This window comes from Colobus angolensis, unplaced genomic scaffold, assembly GCF_000951035.1.
Source record: "Colobus angolensis palliatus isolate OR3802 unplaced genomic scaffold, Cang.pa_1.0 Scaffold106, whole genome shotgun sequence".
Classification (NCBI taxonomy): Eukaryota; Metazoa; Chordata; class Mammalia; order Primates; family Cercopithecidae; genus Colobus; species Colobus angolensis.
Genome location: NW_012111586.1, coordinates 1,354,103 through 1,379,943, shown reverse-complemented (window position 1 = coordinate 1,379,943; position 25,841 = coordinate 1,354,103). Strand labels below are relative to the sequence as shown.

General features: G+C 45.0%; 2 protein-coding genes across 6 annotated transcripts in view; one reads left to right on the top strand and one right to left on the bottom strand.

Annotated features, from left to right (window-relative positions):
* Positions 1 to 19,586, bottom strand: part of SZT2 (seizure threshold 2 homolog (mouse)) — a 64,778-nt gene extending 45,192 nt beyond the window's left edge. Inside the window, exons 1-4 of the mRNA XM_011945543.1 lie at positions 19,486 to 19,586; positions 5,622 to 5,747; positions 5,143 to 5,316; positions 4,375 to 4,545 (exon numbers count right to left, since the gene is read on the bottom strand). Of these exons, the coding sequence (XP_011800933.1) occupies positions 4,375 to 4,545; positions 5,143 to 5,316; positions 5,622 to 5,747; positions 19,486 to 19,512 (498 nt within the window). The 5' untranslated portion in view covers positions 19,513 to 19,586. The remainder of the gene's footprint in view (positions 1 to 4,374; positions 4,546 to 5,142; positions 5,317 to 5,621; positions 5,748 to 19,485) is intronic.
* Positions 19,587 to 19,668: 82 nt separating this feature from the next.
* MED8 (mediator complex subunit 8) lies at positions 19,669 to 25,547 on the top strand. Of its 5 annotated transcripts, XM_011945401.1 has the most exons (8): positions 19,671 to 19,719; positions 21,051 to 21,169; positions 21,831 to 21,975; positions 22,480 to 22,620; positions 22,808 to 22,889; positions 23,251 to 23,499; positions 24,370 to 24,430; positions 24,921 to 25,547. In XM_011945401.1, the coding sequence occupies exons 1-8, from the start codon at positions 19,714 to 19,716 to the stop codon at positions 25,183 to 25,185; spliced, it is 1,068 nt and encodes a 355-aa protein (XP_011800791.1). In that variant the 5' UTR covers positions 19,671 to 19,713; the 3' UTR covers positions 25,186 to 25,547. The 5 variants fall into 5 exon arrangements, with proteins under 5 accessions (XP_011800806.1, XP_011800791.1, XP_011800816.1 ...); XM_011945416.1 differs by having other exon boundaries at positions 19,669 to 19,719; positions 24,370 to 25,538; XM_011945426.1 differs by having other exon boundaries at positions 20,990 to 21,169; positions 21,849 to 21,975; positions 24,370 to 25,538.
* Positions 25,548 to 25,841: the final 294 nt, after the last annotated feature.

Here is a 25,841-nt window from a genome sequence, read left to right as displayed (position 1 = left end):
CCTGCCCCACATGTCCACTTCTCCCGGACCCTGACCCCATGGAACAACTACTTTTTTACTCCCTGTTCTCAACTGGAAAGTGGGTGGGGTGAGCCAGAAGAGGGAAAGCGGGACATTGTCTCACTCTACAGGCCCATGGGAAGGAAAATGAGCAGAACTGGAGCCATAAAAAGGTGAGAAAGACGTTCCTATTCATGTTGTTTAGAATAATGAAAATTGGGACAACCCAAGTGGCCAAGAAGGGGCTGGCTAAACATATGATAAAATATGATGAAACAGTAAGTTAACAGGTCATTAAAAATCACGTTTTCAAATAATATTTAGTGACATAGAAGAATGCCCATACTATATGTTAAAAAAAAAAAAAAAAAAAAAAGCAGGACAGGCTAGGCACAGCAGCTCATGCCTGTAATCCCGGTACATTGGGAGGCTGAGGTGGGAGGATCACCTGAAGCCAGAAGTTTGAGACCCGCCTGGACAATATAACAAGATCTGGTCTCTACAAAAAAATTTTTAAAAATTAGTCGGGTGTGGTGGCACGCACCTGCAGTCCTAGCTACTTGGGAGGCTGAGGTGGGAGATCACTTAAGCCCAGAAGTTCAAGGTTACATTGAGCTATGATCATGCCTCTGCACTCCAGCCTGGGCAACAGAGTGAGACCCTGTCTCTTAAACAGAACAAAAAACAGGACATAAAATCACGTGTCTAGAACGAGTCTCTTGATTCTCCCTTTCTCTTTGGGTAAAGAGATGGAGGTGAGGGAGGAAAATTCCATAAAATATTTGCATTTAAGCAAGGCACAGTGGCTCCCGCCTACAATCCCAGCACTTTGGGAGGCTGAGGTGGGCAGATCACAAGGTCAGGAGATGGAGACCATCCTGGCCAACACGGTGAAACCCCGTGTCTACTAAAAATACAAAAACCTAGCCAGGCGTGGCGGCACGTGCCTGTAGTACCAGCTACTTGAAAGGCTGAGGCAGGAGAATCGCTTGAACCCAGGAGGTGGAGGTTGCAGTGAGCCCAGATTGTACCACTGCACTCCAGCCTGGGTAACAGAGTGAGACTCTGTCTCAAAAAAACCAAAACAAAACAAAACAAAAGGTTAGAATTTAATACAATACCCAGAAACAACTGCTATTGTTTCTGGGTATTGTATTATAGATGAGTTTTGTTTTTTTCTTTATACTTTAATGTATTTTGCAAATCTTCTTTGATGAACATGTATTATGTATGTGAACTAACTTTTTTGAGACTAACATTTTTGAGACTTTTGGGTCTCACTCTGTGGCCCAAGCTAGTCTCAAACTCCTGGCCTCACATAATCCTTTCGCCTCAGCCTCCCAAGTAGCTGGGATTACAGGCACGCACTGCTGTGCTGTGATTTAACAGGATACATCTTGACATCTTGTTTTTTTTTTTTCTTTGGAGACAGTCTCATTCTGTTGCTCAGGTTGGAGTACAGTGGCGTGATCTTTGCTCATGGCAACCTCCGCCTCCCAGGTCCAAGCGATTCTCATATTCGGCCTCCCAAGCAGCGGGGATTACAGATATGCACCACCACAACCAGCTAATTTTTTGTTGTTGTTGTATTTTTAGTAGACAGGGTTTCGCCACATTGGCCAGGCTGGTCTCAAATGCTTGGCCTCATGTGATCCACCTGCCTTGGCTTCCCAAAGTGTTAGGATTACAGGCGTGAGCTACTGCGCCCAGCCAGGATACATCTTGAGGGAGCTATAGAGAAAATGAAAAGGCTGGCTCAGGGTGGCCAAGTGGCCCTGGGGCTTAACTGACGAAATCCTCTCCTTCCCTATAGCTGCTGTCCTTATTCAGGCCTCCTCCTCTCACGCATGCTACAATAATCTTCGCCTATTCTCCCATCCAGACTTTGTCCCCAAATCCATCCTCCATATTAGCCACAAAATACTGTAATCTTCCCAATGTACACATGTGATCCTATTACTGTCCGTTTAAAACTTTCAATGGTTCTCCACCACCTATGACTAATTATTTTAATAGCTAACATTTGCACATTTTCTATGTGGCAAGCCCAGTTCTAAGTGCTTGACATGAATTAATTCAATCACCATATGATATAGGCAATGTTAATATCCCCATTTGGAGAAAGGACACAGATGCACAGAAAGGTTAAGTAACTTGTGAAGGACATACGACCAGTAAGTGGTACAACTAGGAAGCAAACACAGGCAATGTGATTCCAGATCCAGTGCTCTTATCCTCCACACTGAACTCCCCCATAGAATAAAGCACAAAGTCCTTAGCGTCATATTCATGGCCTTTCATAACCAGCTCCCACTTATGTCTACAGTCTCTTTACCATCCCTTTCCACATTCAAATTTTACTCTGTTGACAATAATATGTAGTTCCCTAAAATACCTGTGATTGAGAGTACAGGTTCATAGTACCATGTATTTGTTTTTGCTGGTCCCTCTGTCAGAAAAGTCCATTTCCCCTTCTTTGAATGGTTAACCTCAATTCTTTCTTCAAAACTCAGTTCAAATGCTGCTTTGGGCCAGACACAGTAGCTCATGCCTGTAATCCCAGCACTTTGGGAGACAGAGGCAGGTGGACCACTTGAGGTCAGAAGTTCGAGGCCAGCCTGGCCGACATGGTGAAACCCCATCTCTACTAAAAATAAATAAATAAATAAATTAGCCAGGCGTGCTGGTGGGCACCTGTAATCCCAGCTACTCGAAAGGCTGAGGCAGGAGAATCGCTTGAACCCAGGAGGTGGAGGGTGCAGTGAGCCAAGGTTGCACCACTGCACTCTAGCCTAGGCAACAGAGCAAGACTCTGTCTCAAAAACACAAAAAACAAATGCTGCTTGGTCTGAAAGATTTCTCTGTTGTGGCCCCATGCTTGGTTGGGTGCTCCCTCTTGGTGCTCCAATAGCACCTGAGTCATCTTATCGGTGCCCTTATCACATTCAACTGCAATTACCTCCCTTTAATGTCTGTCTTTCCCACTAAATTCTCAACTCTTCCCATCAGGAGAAAGACAAGATCTGATTCATCTGTGTATTCAGGACCTGCTCAGGCCTGGTATAGATCAGGCTTCATTAAGTGTTTGCCAACCTGAACCAAGTTTTGAGTGATTATCTAACATCCATGCTCTTCCCGCCTTGGCTATCAGTGCCTGCAAAACCTGGCCCCCATCTGGGGATGCAGCCCAAAACTGACAGTCCTAACAGCTGTGCTAGGAAAGCACTTTAAACTAGCGCAGAGGGTTGGCAATCCCTGCCCTGAGATCCAGGTATGCACCAATTTTGTAGATATATGTTTCAGACCCTTAGATCCTGTTCCCAATACCTTCTCTCTTAAAGCCAGTTTGATAGCTATGGTGACAATGCAGCCATCAGGGACAGTTTCAGGGAAAGCCTTTACCAGTGAGTTAAGGGTGGTTAAAAGCAGATGAGGGGAAACTGGGCCAATGCTTATCTAAGTCAAAAACAGATATTCCAGTAACAGACTTGGCCATTCTCCAAAAGGAGTGCCTTGTGATAGCCTCCTTGAGTGCTGGATAAGCCCTGTAATTATCTGTGTGGTCAGTATTATACCCAACAGTTCACATGGCCCTCAAAAAAACAAATGACCCACGCTGGGCGTGGTGGTTCACGCCTGTAATCCCAGCACTTTGGGACGCCGAGGCAGGCAGATCACCTGAGGTCAGGAGTTCAAGACCAGTCTGGTCAACACGGCAAAACTCTGTCTTTAATAAAAAATAAAAATAAAAAAAATAAGCTGGGCCTGGTGGTCAGTGCCTATAATCCCAGCTACTCGGGAGGCTGAGGCAGGAGAACCACTTGAACCCAGAGGGCAGAGGTTGCAGTGAGCCGAGATTGTGACATTGCACTCTAGCCTGGGTGGAAAGAGCAAAACTCCATCTCAAAACAACAACAACAACAACAAAAACAAAAAATGACCCTCCTCTATCGTTGAAACCAATTATATTTCTGGGTTATTTGTTGTCTTTCAAAATCACAAAACTATTCCAAAATACCATCTCCTGAGGGTACAGCACATCAGCAAACCATCCAATAGAACTAAAGGAGAAGGAGAGAACAGAGAAAACAGACATCCAGTGATCAGAACCAAAGGGATTTACAGGAGCGGTGAAAAAGGCAGTTGTCCAATCAACACCAACTGACCCAAAGTCTATGGGAAAGCCCTTTAAGTCCAGAGGAACTGGTTCTTTTCAAGAGGAGAGAGACTCATGAGGATAACTAGAAAACAGGTTCAAGAAGCTAGCAGAGCTGGGGATTTTGGGGACAAACAGCAGAGACAGGATAAGGACTTGGTCAGAGGACTAATAGAAATTTCGTCTGAGGGTACAAACTTGGAGAGATGATGCAATACCTGGTGTGACTGCAGTCCAATGATGGAGGAGTAGGCCTGGATAGTTATGTAGATTTCAGGCTGGAAGTTGATGCAAGATCCAGGCACTCGGAAGGGCCGAAGCAGCCCGCCTAGGCAGCGGGACAGGGCATGGAAAACTTCATCAAACAAGATCTCCCCTGTGGAATCATCCTGAGGGCAGAGAAAGAGCGCTCAAGGGCATCCAAAGGCAGCCTTAACCAGAGGACAGAAACATACAGCTTCCATGGGTCAGTAGGACCCTTACCTTATGGTTGATCATGCACCCAAATACAGTGCCACACATGGAACAGTTTCTGGGATGTTTTTTGGAAACAAAAACAAAACCAGGGTCTTGCTTTCTTGCCCAGGCTGGATCGCAATGGCCTGATCCTGGCTCACTGTAGCCTCGACCTCCTGGGCTCAAGCAATCCTCCAACCTCAGTCTCCCGAGTAGCTAGGACAGGTGCATGCCAGCATGCCTGGCTCATTTTTGTATTTTTTATAGAGAGGGAGTTTTGCCTTGTGGCCCAGGCTCGAACTCCTCAGCTCGAGCAATCAGCCCACCTTGGCTTCCCAAAGTGCTGCAATTGCAGGCATGAGCCACCACGGTTGGCCCAGTTCTGTTTTTAAACACCCACCATTCCTTTATAAGCCTGTCTTCTCTCCAAAATGGTAGGCTGGGATCATTTTTCACTTCCCCGCGGGCCTCTCCCTCTCCTCACCCCCCACCCCATCTTTTCTTCCCACAGTCTCCCTTCAATCCTTTACCACAATGCCAGTAGATGGGCTAAGGTCCAGCTCAATGACAAACCGATACTGCCAAGCCAGGAAGGTGACTCGGGTGGAAGGTACAAGGAGGAATGGCCTTGGGACCACTGGTTCATCTGGTTGCCACCCAGGGGGCAGGACACTGAGGACTTCCAATTCCTGTTCAGACTGAAGCTGAAAATTAGGATGGTAAGAAAAGGAAAGGATCAGGGAAGTACCCCGTTTTCCCAGGACCTGCCTTCTATATCCCAAATGACACATCAATGGCTCCACCTCCCTCAATCTAACCATATACTCTTCCTCTCACTTTCTGGAAAAATTATTTTTTAAAATTTCCATCATCTTGTAGGCAGTCCCTTGCCCTAACCAGACTTAGAGCCCTCAGAGTTAGTCTCCCTCCCTGTCTGTTTCCAGCACTCTCCTAAAAGACAGATCCTTTTGGGCTGGCCCCTCACATCTTTCGTGTGTCTAGGGCTCACCAGCATCTCCTGGGGTGTGGCCTGCACAGTTTGGTGCAGATGATTGAGGAACCAAGCCAGGCGAACATTTCGGGAGATTCGATAATCCTTTTTCATTAACAGGAACACTTGCCCAGCTTCTTCCACCTGGGAACAAAGAGACATTAATACATCTTTAAAAAATGGCACCAAGTACCTGGAACACACAGATCACTGTACAAGTAACTTGCCCAATGAACTCACCATCTGTGAGAGGGAAAGCAGCAGAGGTGAAAAGTTTACCCCAACCTCCATGCAAGGTGTTCCCGGGGAGTCAATTCTCAACTCTCTGTTCCTGTTTGCCAGATACAGACCTCCATATAGATGAAGTGACCTTTCCATATTGTTTCCACAAAGTTTATGTGAGTTTCACCTATAAACTATAAGATTTTGAGGGCAAGGGCTGCATCTTGATTCTATTTTTGTGCCTCTGTGCTTGGCAAATTGCTCAAAAACAGAGCAAATACTAGGACAAGTCCCTAATACATTACATTAATGCCAGATAGTTATTCCTAACAAGTCTTGACAACAGCAGGAACTGAAGACATTTTCACTGAAGGAATAGCAAGCCTTCCGAATACCTCAAAATCAAATCTGTGTGGGTCATAGTGCCCACCTCCGCACTTTCAGTTGTCAGCCCTCTAGTTCTTGCCTCCATTGCCTCATAGGTGGCCACTTCAACAATGTCCTTGTCCTTCCACTATACAAGTCCTGTCAAGTTTTATCTTGGGATGAATTTGACATTTTCCCTTAACCACACATATACTACGGCAGCTGCACTTGGACAGAAAGAAACTTGTCAGCTTGCCAGCAGTGCCCACTCTAGTAGGACTTTGCCAGTCCTCTGAATTCTCCTGGCCAGCAGTCTTTCCTGTTCCCCACAGGAGGTTTTCCAATCCCTCAATCCCCTCCCAGCAGATAAACTTGCCCATAGTTCACAGAGGAAACAAAGGTCAACTGGTCTGAACTCCCCAATGTCTCTTCCTGATTAATCCTTATCTGTCACATTCCTTACTCCCTTTCTCTTGTCTGTCCTACACAAAATGGCAAATTTCTCCTCCTGTGTCCCTGATTAATGAGGGGAAGAACACCAGGTGGCAAGAACTGAAGAGCAGGTAGTAGAGGAGAAACAAACAGAAGTTAATAACTGCCTGTTGAGAACCATGATGTTGAAAGAAAGGAAGAATTTTTTTTTCCAAAATGGGGAAATATGCATGGAGAGAAGACTGAAAAAGCCCTGGAAAAGCAATAATGAAGAGTTTCTGATGTCAGAGAAAAGTATGGAGAACAGAGACACAATGGCTATGAAGTTGTAGAGTCTTTCTTCTGCTCCAAGACAGAAGGGTAAAAAGATACAGAAAGAGGTACTGGAAAGTGATAAGGATGATAGCAGAAGACAAGAAAGAGGAACTCACATTTATTAAGCACCTAAAATATATGCAAAAGTACTCTGTAAAAGAACAAAAAAAGGGGGCCGGGCGCAGTGGCTCATGCCTATAATCCCAACACTTTGGGAGGCCGAGGTGGGTAGACCACCTGAGGTCAGGAGTTCGAGACCAGTCTGGCCAACATGGTGAAACAAACCCTATCTCTACTAAAAACACAAAAATTAGCTAGGCGTGGTGGCGGGTGCCTGTAATCCCAGCTACTTGAGAGGCTGAGGCAGGAGAATCGCTTGAACCCAGGAGGTGGAGGTTGCAGTGAGCCGAGATGACGCCCCTGCCCTCCAGTCTGGGCGACAGAGTGAGACTCCATCTCAAAAAAATAAAATAAAATAAAAAGTAAGAAAAAAAAAAGTACTCTGTAGAGGCCAAGTTCAAGAATTTCAGGTTCGGAAAGTCTGGGTTTGAATCCCAATTCAGCCTCTTATTAGCTGTGAGACAGTGGGAAGGGTGTATCACCTCTTTAAGCTTCAGTGTCCTCCTTTGTAAAATAGAGATAATTACAATACCAATCTAAAGTACTGTTCTGTGAAGCAAGGAAAATCACGCATATGAAGTGCTCAGTACAATGCCTGGTAAAAGTTAACAATAACAGCTAGGCATAACGGTTCAAGCCTATAACCCCAACACTTTGGGAGATTGAGGTGGGCAGACTGTTTGCATCTAGGAATTCAAAACTAGCCTGGGCAACACAATGAAACCTCAACTCTACTACAAAAAACACAAAAATCAGCTGGGTGTAGTGGCTCGCGCCTGTAGTCCCAGCTGCTCTGGAGGCTGAGATGGGAAGATCACCTGAGCCCAGGAGGTCGAGGCTGTAGTGAGCCATGATGGCACCACTGCACTCCAGCCTGAGCAACAGAGTGAGACCCTGTCCAAAAAAAAAAAAAAAAGTCAACTATTTATTACAGTTAACTATCACAACACTATACCAGGTTCTTTTTTTTTTTTTTTTTTTTTTTTTTAGACAGAGTTTTGCTCTTATTGGCCAGGCTGGAGTGGCATGATCTCAGCAGTGGCATGATCTTGGCTCACTGCAACCTCCGCCTCCTGGGTTCAAGCGATTCTCCTGCCTCAGCCTCTCAAGTAGCTGGGATTACAAGCACCCACCACCAAGCCCGGCTAATTTTTGTATTTTTAGTAGAGACGGGGTTTCACCATGTTGGCCAGGATGGTCTCGATCTCCTGACCTCGGGTGATTCACCTGCCTTGGTCTCCCGAAGTGCTGGGATTACAAGCGTGAGCCACCACACCCAGCCTATACTAAGTTTTTTACATAAGTAAGCTCATTCAGTATTCACAACAAAACATTTAACAGGAGAAAACAGAGGTCCAAAAAGTTAAGTGATTTAACATAAGCAGTAGGTGTAGGCTCAGAAGTCAAACCAAGGCCTGGTGAGCTGCAAAAGACCATTTACTGAGAGTGACAAATGGATAAAACTGAGGTCTCATGAGCATAAGAGATTTGGTCACGAAAAGGAACACAATGTGGGTAATTAGCAGAAAGGATGTTTTGACATAATCAGAAAGATAAAAAGAGAAGTTAAATATTAATATGTTGCGATTGCGTATTATATTATCTCTCAATAACATCTAAAATCACATCTTAGGGCCAGCCACTGTGGCTCAGGCTTGTAATTTCAGCACTTTGGGAAGCCAAAGCGGGCAAATCACTTAAGCCCAGCAGTTTGAGAACAGCCTGGGCAACATGGTGAAAGCCCATCTCTAAAAAAAAAAAATACAAAAATTAGCTGGGCATGGTGGTGAGCACCTGTAGTCCTAGCTACTCGGGAGACTGAGGTAGGAGCATCGCTTAAGTCTGGGAGGTTGAGGCTGCAATGAGCTATGATCATACCACTGCACTCCAGCCTGGGCAAAAGAGCAAGATTCTGTCTTAAAAAATAAATTTAAAAAAATAATAAAATGAAATTACACCTTGGGAGATACTACTCTCTATTACACTGCTTTCCAACACTGTGTTGAGACAGGCCCTGGCTAGGTTTTTGGATTCATCCTTTGAGTGAGTTTAAGCTACTAAAGGGATTCCACAAGACAGTAACATTATATGTGCATTTAAAAAATTACCTCTGGTGGCCGGGCACCGTGGCTCGCGTCTGTAATCCCAGCATTATGGGAGGCCGAGGCAGGCGGATCACAAGGTCAGGAGATCGAGACCATCCTGGCTAATGCAGTGAAACCCCGTCTCTACTGAAAGCACAAAAAATTAGCCGGGCATGGTGGCGGGCGCCTGTAGTCCCAGCTACTCAGGAGGCTGAGACAAGAGAATGGCACGAACCTGGGAGGTGGAGCTTGCAGTGAGCTGAGATCATGCCACTGCACTCTAGCCTAGCAAGACTCCATCTCAAAATAAAATAAAATAAAATAAAAAAATTCCCTCTGGCTACTGTGTGATTCAGAAAGCACCCCACCGCTAACAACTAGGGGAGATGACAGTGGCTTTGACTAGAGCTACTCAAACCAGCCATTCTGTGAACTATGTGAGACTGGGTCTTGATGAGATAATGCCAGGATGCAAAACCACCCGTCTTTCATTGTGAAAATCTTGTTATGGAAAACAAAAAGTTAGCTGAACAGTGAACTTAGTTGCATTTCAAGGGATCTTTAGGACAGGACAGAAAAGAACTGGTGATTAATTATAAGTCAGGACATAGGAGGAAAGTAACAAAAAGGAAGGTGTCGGCCGGGCGCGGTGGCTCAAGCCTGTAATCCCAGCACTTTGGGAGGCCGAGACGGGCGGATCACGAGGTCAGGAGATTGAGACCATCCTGGCTAACACGGTGAAACCCTGTCTCTACTAAAAAATACAAAAAACTAGCCGGGCGAGGTGGCGGGCGCCTGTAGTCCCAGCTACTCGGGAGGCTGAGGCAGGAGAATGGCGTGAACCCGGGAGGCGGAGCTTGCAGTGAGCTGAGATTCGGCCACTGCACTCCAGCCCAGGCGGCAGAGCGAGACTCCGTCTCAAAAAAAAAAAAAAAAAACAAAAAGGAAGGTGTCAAGGATGATTAAAGTAGCATTGGAAACCAGTATGCTGCAAAATGATTTTTTTTTTTTTTTTGAGACGGAGTCTCGCTCTGTTGCTCAGGTTGGAGTGTAGTGGTGCGATCTTGGCTCACTGCAACTTCTGCCTTCCCAGTTCAAGCAATTTTCCCACCTCAGCCTCCTGAGTAGCTGGGACTACAGGCATGTGCCACCATGCCCGGCTATGTTTTACATTTTTAGTAGAGATGGTGTTTCACCATATTGGCCAGGCTGGTCTCGAACTCCTGACCTCGTGATCCGCCCGCCTCCACCTCCCAAAGTGCTGGGAATATAGGCGTGAGCCACCGCACCCAACCTACTGCAAAATGATTTCTAAGTTAGCTACAAAAATTAGATAGTTATTCCCCATCGAAAAGTCCCATCAAATTGTACACTCTTATTGCCATACTCCTAAAAGCAGAAAAGAGGTCTATTTATTGGTAAAGAAAGAAATCACAGCAATTACTTGCCCTTTCTTTCTCTGATCCTTGGTTTTAGTGTGGGACACTAAACCAGGCAACCTCTCCTTCAGGTTTCACTTAGCTAGTGTGGGTGGGATATTATGTGTTGACTATGCTGGATCCTGCCAAAGTTCTTATCTAAAAAAGGATGTACAAGAGACTTACTGGAGTTTTAAAAAAGAATATTTTTGTTAAGGGATGGTTTGGGGCTCCGAGCATTATCAGAATAGGAAGGCTATCCTAATTCAGCAGTCATTCATTTATCACTGTTATCTCCAGAGCCCAGTGCAGTGCCTGGCACATAGGATGTTCAATAAAATTGTGCTAAATAAGTGAATTTGCTATGGTTTTTTCTCCCCACCACCACCTTCTCCCCTCTCACTATATGTTCTAAGCAAAGCAAACTGGACATTTAAAACTAATCATAATTAGTACAACTTTTCTCAAGATGAGATCATCTTAACACTAGTGTCAATACTACTTTCCTTTTGTTCTTTGGTATTAAATACTTTTTTTTTCAGATGCCAGCCTGTTTCAGCTATGCAAGGAGAAACCAAGGAAAAGCGTTTCAGCCACATAAGGCCAGGGTTAGAAGGGGACGAGCACGTGGTCATGGGTCAGCACTATAAGGACAGAGTTGGGCACGTGGTCACCTCATCTTCTAGGACTAAAATCATGGCAAATCTAGGTTTAATAAATGAACCTTTCCATGACTGTCTGCACTAAGTTAGGGTCCTATGTTGGGCATTCACACAGCACTCTGTATTTTTTCTTCATGATACCTGCCAGAGTTTATAATTAAGAATTTGTAGGGGCTGGCCGCAGTGGCTCACACCTGTAATCCCAGCACTTTGGGAGGCCAAGAGCTCGAGACAAGCCTGGCTAATGTGGCAAAAGCCCACCTCTACTAAAAAATAAAAAAATTAGCTGGGCATAGTGGAGCACATCTGTAGTCCCAGCTACTCAGGGGACCAAGACAGGAGAATTGCTTGAACCCAGGAGGTGGAGGCTACAGTGAACCAAGATTGCACCATTGCACTCCAGCCTGGGCAACAGAGCAAAACTCCACCAATCTCTCCATCTTAAAAAAAAAAAAGAATTTGTATACTTTAATGTTTGTTTCCCATATAAGTCGGAAGATCTAGCGAGATAGAGGCCATGTCTATATATTAGTTCTCTCTCTTTTTTTTTTTTTTAGACGGAGTCTCGCTCTGTTGCCCAGCCTGGAGTGTGGTGCCGTGATATCAGCTCACTGCAAGCTCTGCCTCCCGAGTTCACACCATTCTCCTGCCTCAGCCTCCCGAGTGGCTGGGACTACAGGTGCCTACCACCACACCCGGCTAATTTTTTGTATTTTTAGTAGAGATGGGGTTTCACTATGTTAGCCAGGATGGTCTCAATCTTCTGACCTCGTGATCTGCCTGTCTAGGCCTCCCAAAGTGCTGGGATTACAGGAGTGAGCCACCACGCCCGGCCTTTTCTTTGTCTTTTGAGATGGAGTCCTGCTCTGTCACCCAGGATGGAATGCAGCGGTGCCATCTTGGCTCACTGCAACCTCTGCCTCTTAGGTTCAAGTGATTCTTCTGCCTCAGGCTCCTGAGTAGCTGGGACTATAAACACGTGCCACCACATCCAGTTAATTTTTGTATTTTCAGTAAAGACAGGGTTTTGCCATGTTAGTCAGGCTGGTCTCGAACTTCTACCTCAGGTGATCCACCAGCCTCAGCCTCCCAAAGTGCTGGGATTACAGTTGTAAGCCACCACACCTGGCCTATACATTGTTTCCTGCTGTAACCCTAGCGCCTAGCACAGTGCCAAGACGTACTAAGTGTTCCAATAATTGTTGAATACATGTATGAAGAAGGAAAACTAATCTCACAAGCTGTATTCTTTTTTTTTTTTTTTTTTTTTTTTGGAAAGGGAGTCTCGCTCTATCGCCCAGGCTGGAGTGCAGTGGCCGGATCTCAGCTCACTGCAGGCTCTGCCTCCCGGGTTTACACCATTCTCCTGCCTCAGCCTCCCGAGTAGCTGGGACTACAGGCGCCCGCCACCTCGCCCGGCTAGTTTTTTGTATTTTTTAGTAGAGACGGGATTTCACAGTGTTAGCCAGGATGGTCTCGATCTCCTGACCTCGTGATCCACCCGTCTCGGCCTCCCAAAGTGCTGGGATTACAGGCTTCAGCCACCGCGCCCGGCCACAAGCTGTATTTATTGTTTCCAGCTATCCTTAATTTGTTACCAATAATTTCTAATTTTTCACTCTTCTATCAACATGGTTTTTGTTGCTGAAGAGTTCCTGTCCTTTATTCACTTCATCTTTCAATCATTTATGGAAAAAGTAAGCTATTCCATTTTTGGAGTTTTTCCTTTGCTTCCAGAAACGTTGTTTTTACCATGTTTTCACTAGTATCTTCTTTTTCATTGTTCCTGGAACCCTGAGGGAGTGCAAATGGGGGTTCTAACAGATTTGCTTTACGTTCCATTAGCTTTGTTTTAGAAAGAACAGTGTTACAGAAAGAAAGTGTTGTGATTTGATAGCTAAGACTCTGGGTGAGCTTCCTCCTGTGTAAAAATACCACCTAGCCCAATGATGTGTGAAAGCACCTTGTAAAAAGTAATGTGTATAAATGCACAGATTAGCAATAACAAAGTGTTGCTGTTTACCTCGCTTCTTTGAATCAGAAGTCCTGCACAGCCATTCACTTCAGTTTTTTTCCCCCATACCTGTTTAGTTGGCAGAGTTGGGAATGTCTTCACATACAGCCAGAATCTGTCTTTTTGATAATATCTTGAAATCTTAAAATCTGTTGTCTTGAAAATATCTAACCCACTTTTTGTTTTACCTTCTAAGGCCACACAGGGAGAATCTGACCCTCTGCCAAACGAGAGTCTATTAAACATGTGATGACAGCCCCGAGTCTTTGCTTTTCTAAAATAAACATCTTTTGGGTTCTTTAAGTATGTCTCAAATGGCATGGTTTCAAGTTTCCTCACTATTTTATATTTTAGATTATGTGCCCATGAATGAATTCTGGCTGGGCTACTTTACAACTTAAAATGTGGGGACCAGAATGGAACATAATACTCAAGTGAGATCACAGATTCAGATTCTCCTACGTTATACTTGCTCAGGAAACCTCCATGACTTTCTCACTTGTGCTGCTGTCCAAACACATCTCCCATTTTATCCTCATGCAGCTGGCTTTTTTGGACACATAAAATTATCCAATTAGTCCTGTCACATTGGATAAATTCAGTCTATTATTTTACGGTGAAGCTTAGAGTGTTGTTTCTTCTTCTACTAAATCTCTCCAGTTTGATTTCCATGCTAATTGGTTCAGGGTGCTATCATGTCCTGATTGAACTCCAAAAACAACAAAGGCAAGGTAAGCGTGCATGCATTCACTCAACAAATTTATGAAAAACCTGGTACATGCTAGGCACTGGGTTAGGTACTAATGATACAATGAAAAGCAAAAACACGCATTCCCTGCTCTCATAAAACTTACTCTATAATGAAGGACAAAAACATTGATCAAATAATCACCGTAACTACTGTATAATTACATACCGAGTAAGTGCTCTGAAGGATAAGAATGTGGTTCTACAAAAACAAGTAACAGCCAGGTGCAGTGGCTCATGCCTGCAATCCCAGCACTTTGGAAAACCAAAGTGGGTGGATCACTTGAGCCTCAGGAGTTAGAGACCAGCCTGGGCAACACGGCAAAACCCTGTCTTTACAAAAAATTATGAAAATGAGCTGGGTGTAGTGTCATGTGGCTGCAGTCCCAGCTACTTAGGAAATTAAGGTGGGAGGATGGCCTGAGCCCAGAGAGGTTGAGGCTTCAGTGAGCCATGATCGTACCACTGCACTCCAGCCTGGGTGACAGAGCGAGACCATATGCCCCACTCCCTGACCTCCCCCTCCCCACAAAAAAGCAAGCAAGTAACAAAGTAACCCGATTCAGGCTAATACCTTAAGAGAAAGTGATGCTAACGGTTGAGCAGTGTTTGTTAAGTGAGGAGAGAATGGGGATAAACGAGATGGAGGACACAGACTACTAGAAAGCTTTCTTCCTATTACCAGTTAGTAGGCCACTAAATTTTACTACTGTACAGTTTCCATTTTTCCTACCTTTCCTTGAACATTATTTTGAATGATGGACTGACTCTCCAAAGGCACAATGAAGTCTAGTTCATTAATCAGTTTTACAGAATCCACCCTTCTGAAATCAGGAACATTTGCTGAACATTTGCCTACCCTTCTTGCAACATCCCCCTTCACATATGATCCTTCAAAGTCAACAACTATATTTTCTTTTTCTTTTTTTTTTTTTTTTGAGACGGAGTTTCACTCTTGTTGCCCAGGCTAGAGTGTAATGGCGCCATCTTGGCTCACTGCAACCTCCGCCTCCTAGGTTTAAGTGATTCTCCTGCCTCAGCCTTCAGAGTAGCTGGGATTACAGGCATGTACCACCACGCCCAGCTAATTTTGTATTTTTGGTAGAGATGAGGTTTCTCCATGTTGGTCAGGCTGGTCTCGAACTCCCGACCTCAGGTGATCCACCCACCTCAGCCTCCAAAAGTGTTGGGGTTACAGGCATGAGCCACCGCGCCCAGCCCAACAACTATATTTTCAAAACATCATTTCTAAGTTCTCTTCACCTTGAAGATATAATTTATCATAACTAGAAGACTTAATAATTTAAGCAGCTAGAATGGTGTTTTTCAAAGTGGGATCCAAGGACCAGCTGCATGAAAAATCACCTGAAGTGCTTATGAAAATACAGAATTGAGTCCCAGACACCATCCCAGACCAACTGAATTAACAGTGGATGGGCTCCAGACTGGGTGCCGTGGCTCACACCTGTAGTCCCAGCTACTCGGGAGGCTGAGGCACAAGAACTGCTTGAACCTGGGAGGCGGAGGTTGCAGTAAGCCAAGATCCCGCCACTGCACTCCAGCCTGGGTGACAGTGCAAGCAAGACTCCATCTCCAAAAAAAACAACAACAAAAAAAACCAGAGTTGATCGGCTCCAGAATCTACATTCTAACAAGGTCTCCAAGTGATTCTTCCATGTTAACATTTGAGAATCCCTGGATTAGTTCTCAGAGCATCCACACTCACATGGAGCTTCAAGTCCTCATATTAATCCCTCTTGAGTCTAAAGTTCATTACTCTTGGAGTAGTCTCGCAAGGTAGACAAAATAAGAGTTTCGGAGTCAGGGACCTGGATTCAAATCTGGTTCTATCATTTGCTATCTAGGTGACCTTGGACAAGTTACTTAATTTTTCCAGGCCTCAGTTTCTTTATTGATAGCATGTGGATAAGATTATCTTCATAGGGATGTTGTTGCAATTAAACAGGAGAGGAAGGCTATCATTCTTTGGAATGTTTATTGAGGCCTACATACCATTTATACCATTTATACCAAGATGAATAAAACATTACCAGGCACTGTGCTGCATACCATGTATACCAGGATGAATGAAGCATGGTCCATCTCATTAATTTGTTGCTTTGTCTTTTTGTACCTGTCCCTTTGTGATTAAGGTCTGATTTGTTTAGCCTTTTCTAACCCTTGTGCTGTCTTTTGTTAACATATTCCCACAAAATAATGTGGATTATTTCCCCTCTTGAACTGGTTAAACTCTTCTTACCACTATACATCAAAGTCTTGAGCCTTTAGCATGGCCTCAAGCTGCATCTTCTCCAGCCTTATCTCTCATCAATCCCCACTCAGTTAAATGCATGCATTCCAGTGTTACAGCACCTAGGATCAAATGCTTGTTCCGCTGATTATTAACTACATGGCTTTGGCAGAGACTTATACTCTCTATGCCTTAGTTTCTTCATCTGTGAAACAGGGATAATAAAAGTGCTTATTTTCGGATAATTTTTGAGTATCAGATGATACTCAGGAACCATTCAGTAAGTGCTAGCTATTCTCATGGTCATACTGCATCCACACTAGGAGTTGCTTCCTCTTAGTTCTCTGAAGGCTCCAATGGGCTCCTTCTCACCTGAAGATCTTCACTATTCCCTTTGCCTGCAACGCTCTCTGCCTCTTCTTTCAGACAACTTCTACCTATTCAGGCTTCAGTTTAAATGTCATTCTTCTGAGTCTTCCTGATTCACAACCCCTTGCCTCCCCACTTCTTAACAAGGTAGGTTGAGAACCACTGTTAAACACCCTAATTCACTCCTCTACAGCACTTATTATCCTAATTCAATCCTGTTTTCTCCATAAAGATAGGGACCATGTCTGTCTTACACTGCTCTGTATCCACCCTGATACTTAGCACGATTCTGACTCATACCAGCACTCATAAAATATTTCAAGTGTGTGATGAATGAATGATTTCCTAAATCTGACTATACCCAATCTTTCTCTCTTGGGATCCTAACAGCCTCTAAAAGTCAATCACTTTATCACAGGGCAGAACTCTTCAGTCTCTTTACCTTCTGATAAAATTTTCAGAAATGCAAACCAGGAACTTAAAAAATGCTCAACTTAGGCCGGGCCCGGTGGCTCACACCTGTAATCGAGCACTTTGGGAGGCCAAGGTGGGAGGATGACGAGGTCAGGAGATCGAGACCATCCTGGCTAACACGGTGAAATCCCATCTCTACCAAAAATACAAAAAATTAGCCGGGCATGGTGGTGGGCACCTGTAGTCCCAGCTACTCAGGATGCTGAGGCAGGAGAATGATGTGAACCCAGGAGGCGGAGCTTGCAGTGAGCCAAGATGGCGCCACTGCACTCCAGCTTGGGCAGCAGAGCAAGACTTCATCTCAAAAAAAAAAAAAAAAAAAAGCTTAACTTTTGGCTGAGATTCCCAGATTGTGTGTCTTGACTTGAAATTACTTTAGATCTGTACTGCTCTATATGGTAAAGACTATCATATGGGGCTACTGAGCACCTACAATGTTGCTAGACCAAAATGGGATGTGCTATAAGTATAAAATACAACACTAGATTTTAAAGACTTGGTACCAAAAAAATGTTAAATATCTCACAATATTTTGTATTTTATTACATTTTGAAAATGTTGGGAGTTTGGGTTAAATATATCATTAAAATTTATTTCATTTGTTTCTTGTTATTGTTTTATGTGGCTATCAGAAAACCTAGTATTACACACATGGCTTGCTTCAGATTTCTACAGGACGGTATCGTTCTAGACTATCTGCCTAAACGGTAGGTTGTATTTCCCCACAACATCCCTCCACATCCTTTCACTTTATAATGAAATACCCTCTAAACTGTTTCATAGTTTTCCTTGTATTAATATTTCTGATTGATCTTGACTGATATTTCTGATGCATGGGCTATTCTACCACCTCTGTGAACATGACTATTTTAAATAAGGCATGGTTTCCCACCACCATATTCAATGTTGGGTCTTATCACACCAAATCCCAGTGAACTGGAAATTTACCATTCTGTGGCTACTTTATTATTTATACTATGAACAATACGGTTAAGAACACAAGGACTGGAGCCTGGCCATCTGTTTTGGAGTCCTGACTATAATATTTAACAGCTGTGTAACTTTGTTACTTTTTTTTTTTTTTGAGACAGAGTTTCACTCTTGTTGCCCAGGCTGGAGTGCAATGGCCTGATCTCAGCTCATCGCAACCTCTACCTACCGGGTTCAAGCAATTCTTCTGCCTCAGCCTCTCGAGTAGCTGGGATTACAGGCCTGCACCACCACGCCCAGCTAATTTTGTATTTTTGGTATAGACGGGCTGTCTCCATATTTGGTCAGGCTGGTCTCGAACTCCTGACCTCAGGTGATCCGCCCACTTTGGCCTCCCAAAGTGTTGAGATTACAGGTGTGAGCCACTGTGCCCGGCCTACTTTGTTACTCTTAATATCTCTGTGCCTCAGTTTCTAAACCAAAAAAAGGAGATAACAGTGTCCACTTCATAGGGCTGAGAGAATTAACTGACACTGGTAAAGCGCTTAGAATGGTGCCGAGCATGCAGTATGTATGCAGTAATGAGTACTATTTGTATCATTATACACATCTCTCACCCTTTCCACCTACTAATATACTGGCACCTTTCCTAGTGGTGGTGTTTTATCCAAATCTGAGATTTTAAGCTCAGATCTTCTAACTCCAAATTGCTACTTCCTGGATGAGTGGCATTTGAGTAAGGTACTAAATCTTTCTCATTTTTCAGTTTTCTCCTCTGCGAGAATGTCATCTTCCTTGCAGAAGTCTGAATGACACCATGTATATAAGGTTCCTTGCATGTTCCTTAGCATCTAATGAATATCTCATATCCCCTTTCTGGTTTATTACATGTGATCCTCACAACACACTGTAAGACACATATTTTATAAAGAAGGAAACAGGATCCGGGAAGACTCGCCTGAGCTTGCACAGATTAGCTACATGACAGCGCCAATATTGGAGCGAGGTCTCAGTCCGACTCAAATGTTTTTTTCATGAAATTAAAGCTGCTTTTCTAAAAGCATGGGCCCTAGAACTAAATGAATTCATGCTGTTTATCGCATTCCAATGCCTAAAGAAATGCAAAAACCGGCAAACTAAATCTACTGCAGTGTTGCCCATTGAAACTGCAACAGAAAATCAAAATACAAATTTTGTTAATACCACTATCATTAGGTCAAAGAGTTGACGACGCGGATGACACGTCAGTAAACAAAACAAAGCGAAAAGAGTTAGTCCTTTAGCTCCCCGAGGGAACTGTGGATCGCGTCCCATAGTCCGCAGGGGTACCATAGTCGAGCCTTCCGGGCTGGGCTGCTCCCTGCCGAGGCTACGCAGCCCGGCCACCACCAGACCCAGAGGAGGCCAACGCCACGCCTGCCCGCCGGACCCTCCCCCTCGGATCTCAGGGCCCAGTGCTGCGTCCGCCAGCCCCTCACCTCCGGCTCGGGGCGCTCCGAGGCCATCACACAGCCCTCCAGCGCCGGCCCGGGCCTGTGTGTTCCACTCTTGACCCCTGACCTGGCTACCTCGGCACCCGGAAGGAACCGGAAGTGGGTGGGAGGGCCGAGTTCCAGTTTTCTGATTGGTGGACGAAGCCTTCTCAGAGGCGTTTGCTGACAGGAAAACCGGAAGTGGAAATCGCTGCAGCCGCCTCGGCCGCCGCAATGCAGGTGAGAGCCGCGTTGGGCGTGCTAGCGGCTGGCCAGCTTCGGGTACAGGGAGCCAGAGTGGGCTGGCTAAGGAGAATGAAAAGTTGGGACTGAGAAGAGAGGGCAGAACCCACGGCTGATAAGGGAACGTGGGTTGGGGGGCGAGGTTAATTGGAGAGGGAGCGGCGCAGATGAGAGGTGGGGGTGGAGCTCGCCTGACAGAAGACGGTCGGGCTAAATCCGGAGGGAGGAGGCAGCACTGACTTGCTTGGCGTGGGAAAGGATTAGGTTGTAATACGGAGAGGCCGAGATGCAGTCCAAGGAAGACGGCTCAAGAAGGTGGTGGGTTGGCTCAGGCCCTGCCCTAAGCTGCTGGATGGAGGCTGTTGGATGCCGATATAGCAGGGGATCTAATTGGAAAGAAGCCCAAGCAGTGAGGGAATTGTGGGCCGCGGTGTCCGAAAGCTAAGCATCTTATAATGTGAGGCCACGGTGGAACCCAGGATCAAGTTCCTGTCAGGCACCTTAGCAGGTTTGCAAGACAGTTTTGCATCACTCTTCCCAGCCTGTGCCCTATAGTTGTTAAGGGTAAAGAAATGGAATAAAACAGGAGACCACCGATGGGAAGGAAATGCTTTGCAGACCCCCAGCATTTTAATTTGTTTGTTCAGTGCTTAGAAGCATGTGTGGTTTTGGTTTTCATTTGTCACTTAGTTTCCTGCAGCTGGTAGTCTCAAGAAATGTTAATGGGTTGACCGAGCTTGTGAAAGAGGCACGGGAATATTGACACAGAGATAGATGAGTGCATATTAATTCAGCAAGAAGGTTGAAACATGAAATGATGAGAGCAGATGGAAAGCTGGAGTGGTTGGTGGGGGGAGGGAAAGAGGAGAGCAGGGCTGGTATTCAGAGAAGTCTTCATGAGTAGGCAGATTTCCCAGAGACTGACAAGAGAGCCAGGCTCACAGATGCTAGGATGGAGGAAGCTGGAGTACATGTGCTACAGAGGTGCACATGAGATAATGATCTGGCCTTAGGTTTGTCGAAAATGTCTCAATGAGGGAGTGTAGGGTGCACCTAATACAGAGAAAAACCAGGCATAGATTAGGAGGTGATGGGAAAAAGGAATCAGTTGGTGGAAGGACTTGGGGTCAGGCAAACGGTTGAAAGGTCTCAGGGTTGATGCTGTCTATAACCCAAATACCACAGATAGGAAACAACCTGGTTATCCTATGCCAATGAGATCCTGTTACCTGACTGGTGTTTGCACACCATCTCCTTGGCTTTTCAGCCCTCCTTTCTGTGTGTCATACTCGTTTATCTGGGTAACCAACCTGTTCCTATTGGTGCAGAGAGAGGAGAAGCAGCTCGAGGCATCATTAGATGCACTGCTGAGTCAAGTGGCTGATCTGAAGAACTCACTGGGAAGTTTCATTTGCAAGTTGGAGAACGAGTATGGCCGGCTGACCTGGTAAGGGTTGCCAGGGCAAGCTAGGGAGGGCTTATGGGTGGGGGGGCCTAGCCTCCTGATGAATAGGACATTTCTAATGATGTAACCATTTATCAGTTTGCAGACATCTTTTGATTTGGAAAGAGCTGGGTTTCCTAACATTTAGCAAGTGGCTTCCATGGCAAGGAAGTAGAGAAATGCTCAGTTTCCTAACCCAAGTTCTTTATAGCTTTCAATTCTTACCCTTTGACTTCTCTGGTGAGGAGGTCCTCCTATTACAGCTCTATTTGTGCTGGATCTCTTGCCACAAATATGGCTGAGTCCTTTAGATCCAACCTACTCTGAAGTGTGGATCCTATTTCCAGGCTGAAAAGAAGGATTTTACCAGGTTTCTGAAGTTTTAGTTATAACAGTATAGTCCTATTTTGCCACTGTTCCTCACCTCATTCAAACAATGAACTGGGTTTTTTCTACATCTGTTTCATAAACTGAAACTGTGTCCCTCTTTCATAGCCCTGTCATCCCTGTTAGTCTGTTCCCACTTAGGCTAGTCATAGTCATAGGGCGATGAGACTTTTGGGGGTAAATCCGCGTGTTCCTAGCCTGAAGGAACTAGGACTATTTTACTAAGAACCACCCAGGGAAGGGGTGTAACATTCTGACACCTTCTTACTGCCAACAGGCCATCTGTCCTGGACAGCTTTGCCTTGCTTTCTGGACAGTTGAACACTCTGAACAAGGTCTTGAAGCATGAAAAAACACCGCTGTTCCGTAACCAGGTCATCATCCCTCTGGTGTTGTCTCCAGACCGAGATGAAGATCTCATGGTAAGAGGAGAAAAAGAATACAACTTGGGAAATTAAGGAGTTTTTTAGGCTTCTTTACTATTTAGGGAAATTAAGTTCTTAGCTGAGAGCTTAGAAATAATTTTGGAGGCCTTGCTTTTTGTTCTTCTGAAGGTGGGAGATCCACTCCCAAATAGTGTTGTAATAACCTGAGGAGTATGTCACCAAGGCCGGTACCTTCCTTCTCCAACATCTGTCTCAAGCCACAAAGTCTGCCCTTTAGTGACTTTGTCTGTTTCAGTCTTTGAAATGTGGCAGACAGTGATAGTTTAATTTGCCTCTAGGTCTGGTAGAGATAGGGATGTGAGAAGACACAAAAAATGAAGGCTGGAGTAAAGGAGATTGTGTCCTAGGAAACTAGATATTATGTCTTAGGTTGTATTTTCCTTGAAAATACACTGTTTGCCTGTGGATGGGACTGTATATCAGGCCAGATAGAATCTTCTTGGAGTGCATAGTAGGATCAATAAAATCTGTGTGTTGCAGCGGCAGACTGAAGGACGGGTGCCCGTTTTCAGCCATGAGGTAGTCCCTGACCATCTGAGAACCAAGCCTGACCCTGAGGTGGAAGAACAGGAGAAGCAACTGACGACAGATGCTGCCCGCATTGGTGCAGATGCAGCCCAGGTTGGACTGAGTCATTGCCTTGCTGCCCCATCCCCATCCCATCATGAGAAGCTAGGCATTACCATTCCTGTCTAGTAGGGATGCATAGTTGGTTGCACCTAAGTTGCTTCTGGCAGAACCCAAGGAATAAATTTATCCATATCATTTCCTAGTTACCCTAATCTCTGCACAAATTTGTGTGTTACAGAAGCAGATCCAGAGCTTGAATAAAATGTGTTCAAACCTTCTGGAGAAAATCAGCAAAGAGGAGCGAGAATCAGAGAGTGGAGGTATGGTGGACTGGTGGCAAAACAGAGAAGGAGAGATATATAAGATCACTGGAATGGGAATGGTTGTTTTGAGAGTAGTGAAGTTAGGACACAAGAGTGAACTGCTTTAGGGTTTGCATCCATTCTGTTAGCCTTTTGTATTTAAGGCCAACCCTGAAGCAGTGGAGGAAATGGGCAAAGTAAGAAGAGAGAATTCTGAGATAGGCTTGGGGGTCCTCTGGCTCTTTTTATGGGCTGTGAGGGAGTCTAGATGCTGCTGAATTCAGAACTCTAACCCTGGCACTCATACTGGTCTTCCAGCTGCCACGTTCAGTCCTGCATCAGAAACATACTTCAGGATCCCCACTTACTTTTTCTTCAGGTCTCCGGCCAAACAAGCAGACCTTTAACCCTACAGACACTAATGCCTTGGTGGCAGCTGTTGCCTTTGGGAAAGGACTGTCTAACTGGAGACCTTCAGGCAGCAGTGGTCCTGGCCAGCCAGGCCAGCCAGGAGCTGGGACGATCCTTGCAGGAACCTCAGGATTACAGCAGGTGCAGATGGCAGGAGCTCCAAGCCAGCAGCAGCCAATGCTCAGTGGGGTACAAATGGCTCAAGCAGGTCAACCAGGTAATGTGGCAGGGGTTGAAATGAAGTTGACTTTGAGCAGGGGAGTTGGAGGGAATAAGCTAGATTATCTGGGCCTCCAGCATCTCTAGACCTAGAGATTTTCTCCATTTCTCCTTTGCACTGTGACCCAGGAAATAATTTTCAGAAGTAAAAAAATCTCATTTGAGACTCTGCAACAGGCACCAGAGAGTGAGGAAGAACTTTGAGTAACAGAAACTGCTCTCATTTCCCATCTCCATCTCACATCTCTGTGTCAACTATCCTTCGGTCCCATTTATTCTGGTATTAGATATGTTGTCAGTGTCTCTTCTTAGGTAGAGAAATCAGCGGTCAGATCTTAAGACCATTTGGTAGGTGCATTAGGAATTGACACGCAGGCCAGTTTTCCAGTCCTACATGTATTCTTTTCTCTGTATCATGCCTCTCTTGCTCTTGGCTTCCTGCTTTCTCTCCTACTCATTTTTAGAACAGTCTAGGTGGAGGCAGCTAGAAGAGTTACTTCCTCCAAGCTGTCTAGGAAAAGGGACAATTAAAACAAAGATTCTGCAGTTCTTATGATACAAAAAAAAAACAATGAGAGAAAGTACTCTTTTTACCTGTGACATTAAATGGGGGTCACATAGGTTTAGCTATCTTTTTTAGGAGTGGATGAACAGACTATTCTCCCATATTACTTCTTTCCTCCTGGGCACCTTCAGGGAGAGAGCTGGGTGAAGAACCATACTTCTGACCTTTGTCAAACAGGGTCAGATGCTACAGAGGTTCTGAGATGATAAAGGAGGTGACAGAGGGAACGTGAGATACCACATTTCTGATTTGTCGTGAAAGTCTTAACCTTGCTTGAGATGTCTTTCTTCATGTTCCTTTCAGGGAAAATGCCAAGTGGAATAAAAACCAACATCAAGTCGGCTTCAATGCATCCCTACCAGCGGTGAGTGTGGCTGGCAACCTCGACTCCCTGCTGCTCTTTGCAGAGTTGGGCAGTGAAATTATCTGTTGCTCAAGGCTCACCTAGATGGGTACAATAAAAAGAACATGGGCTTTCAGCAACAGACAAATCCCACTTCCACCACTGACTAGCTGTGTGACCTTGGACAAGTGACCTAATTTTCTGAGCCTGTTTCTCATTTGTAAATGGTGATAATACCTACCTCATAGAGTTGTTGTGAGGATTAAAATGAGGAAATGAATGTAAAGCACTTAGCACAGTATATGAAATAATGGGTATTCAATAAATGATAGTTTCTACAGATCCTTCTCCCCACCACCCTCCACAGTCCTTGATCCAGAACTTACCCTGATCTGATACTGCCTCATGTCAATGGTGAGCTGATGGACACAAGATCAAATAAGGCTTTGCTTATTTTATGCTGCCAGAAACTGTAGCAACCTCTGTTCTTAGAGGCACACTGTCTTTGCAGGCCCTCCTGCCCGGTTTTCATTCTGGCTATCCCTCTAAGGGGCAAGGTGAAGAAGCTTCTGGGTCAGGAAGAAAAACAAACGCCCACCTACAACTCTGGTGAAGCTTGGGCCTGCTCTCCTTTCTATCCTCTGAAAAGCCAACTTGGCTCTTACCTGGCAAATAGTCATAAAGTCCCCCATTCTTTACCCCACCCTTATCACACAAGGCTTTCTCAGGAAGTGGCTCTGCCAGGCAGGACTATGTGGGAAAGGGTTTTTTCTTAGCACATGAAAAAGCCCCTTCCCCTGGACTCGTGTTTCTTATTTTGGAGGGAGAAGGGAATTGCACTTCACACTGCCATCAGGGTTTAGTTGACCTCATAATGGTGCCCAGTTTCTTGACTGGCCAGGATGGCTTTCCTTCATTTCCCTAAACCTGTGGCCCAAATGGTGAACCAGATTGATGGTGGGAGAGGGCAACCCCCAGTAACTTTGCCTGCTTTTTATAAAGTTGAACAGAGTGAATTTAGACATTCAAGCTGACCTGCCTTTCTTAGTACTTGTTTGTCGGCATGGGCAGGGGTTGAGTCAGCAGAAGTGGACCAAAGGATTCCTCTGAATAAAGTTATTCAAATTGATGTTCGCTGGCTCAGGGTTGTCTGACAGTAATTTATGAGAGCACTACATAGGGATCAGAGACAATTTCAAGAGTGCTGCAAGGCAGTTCTAATTTGCTCTCCATAAAAAAGTTCTCATATCTTTAATTAGCTTTGATTTAAAAATCCGGCGACTTCCCTCCTGCTCATACCTTCCAGCTGCCTTTTTTCTGTTCTCTTCTATCACACACTGGTGCTTTGGCATTTGTTCAGTGCCAAACAAAGTTCTGCCAGGCTGTGGCAGCAAAGGACTGGAAAAGTGGTCCCACATGTCACATCTGTTAC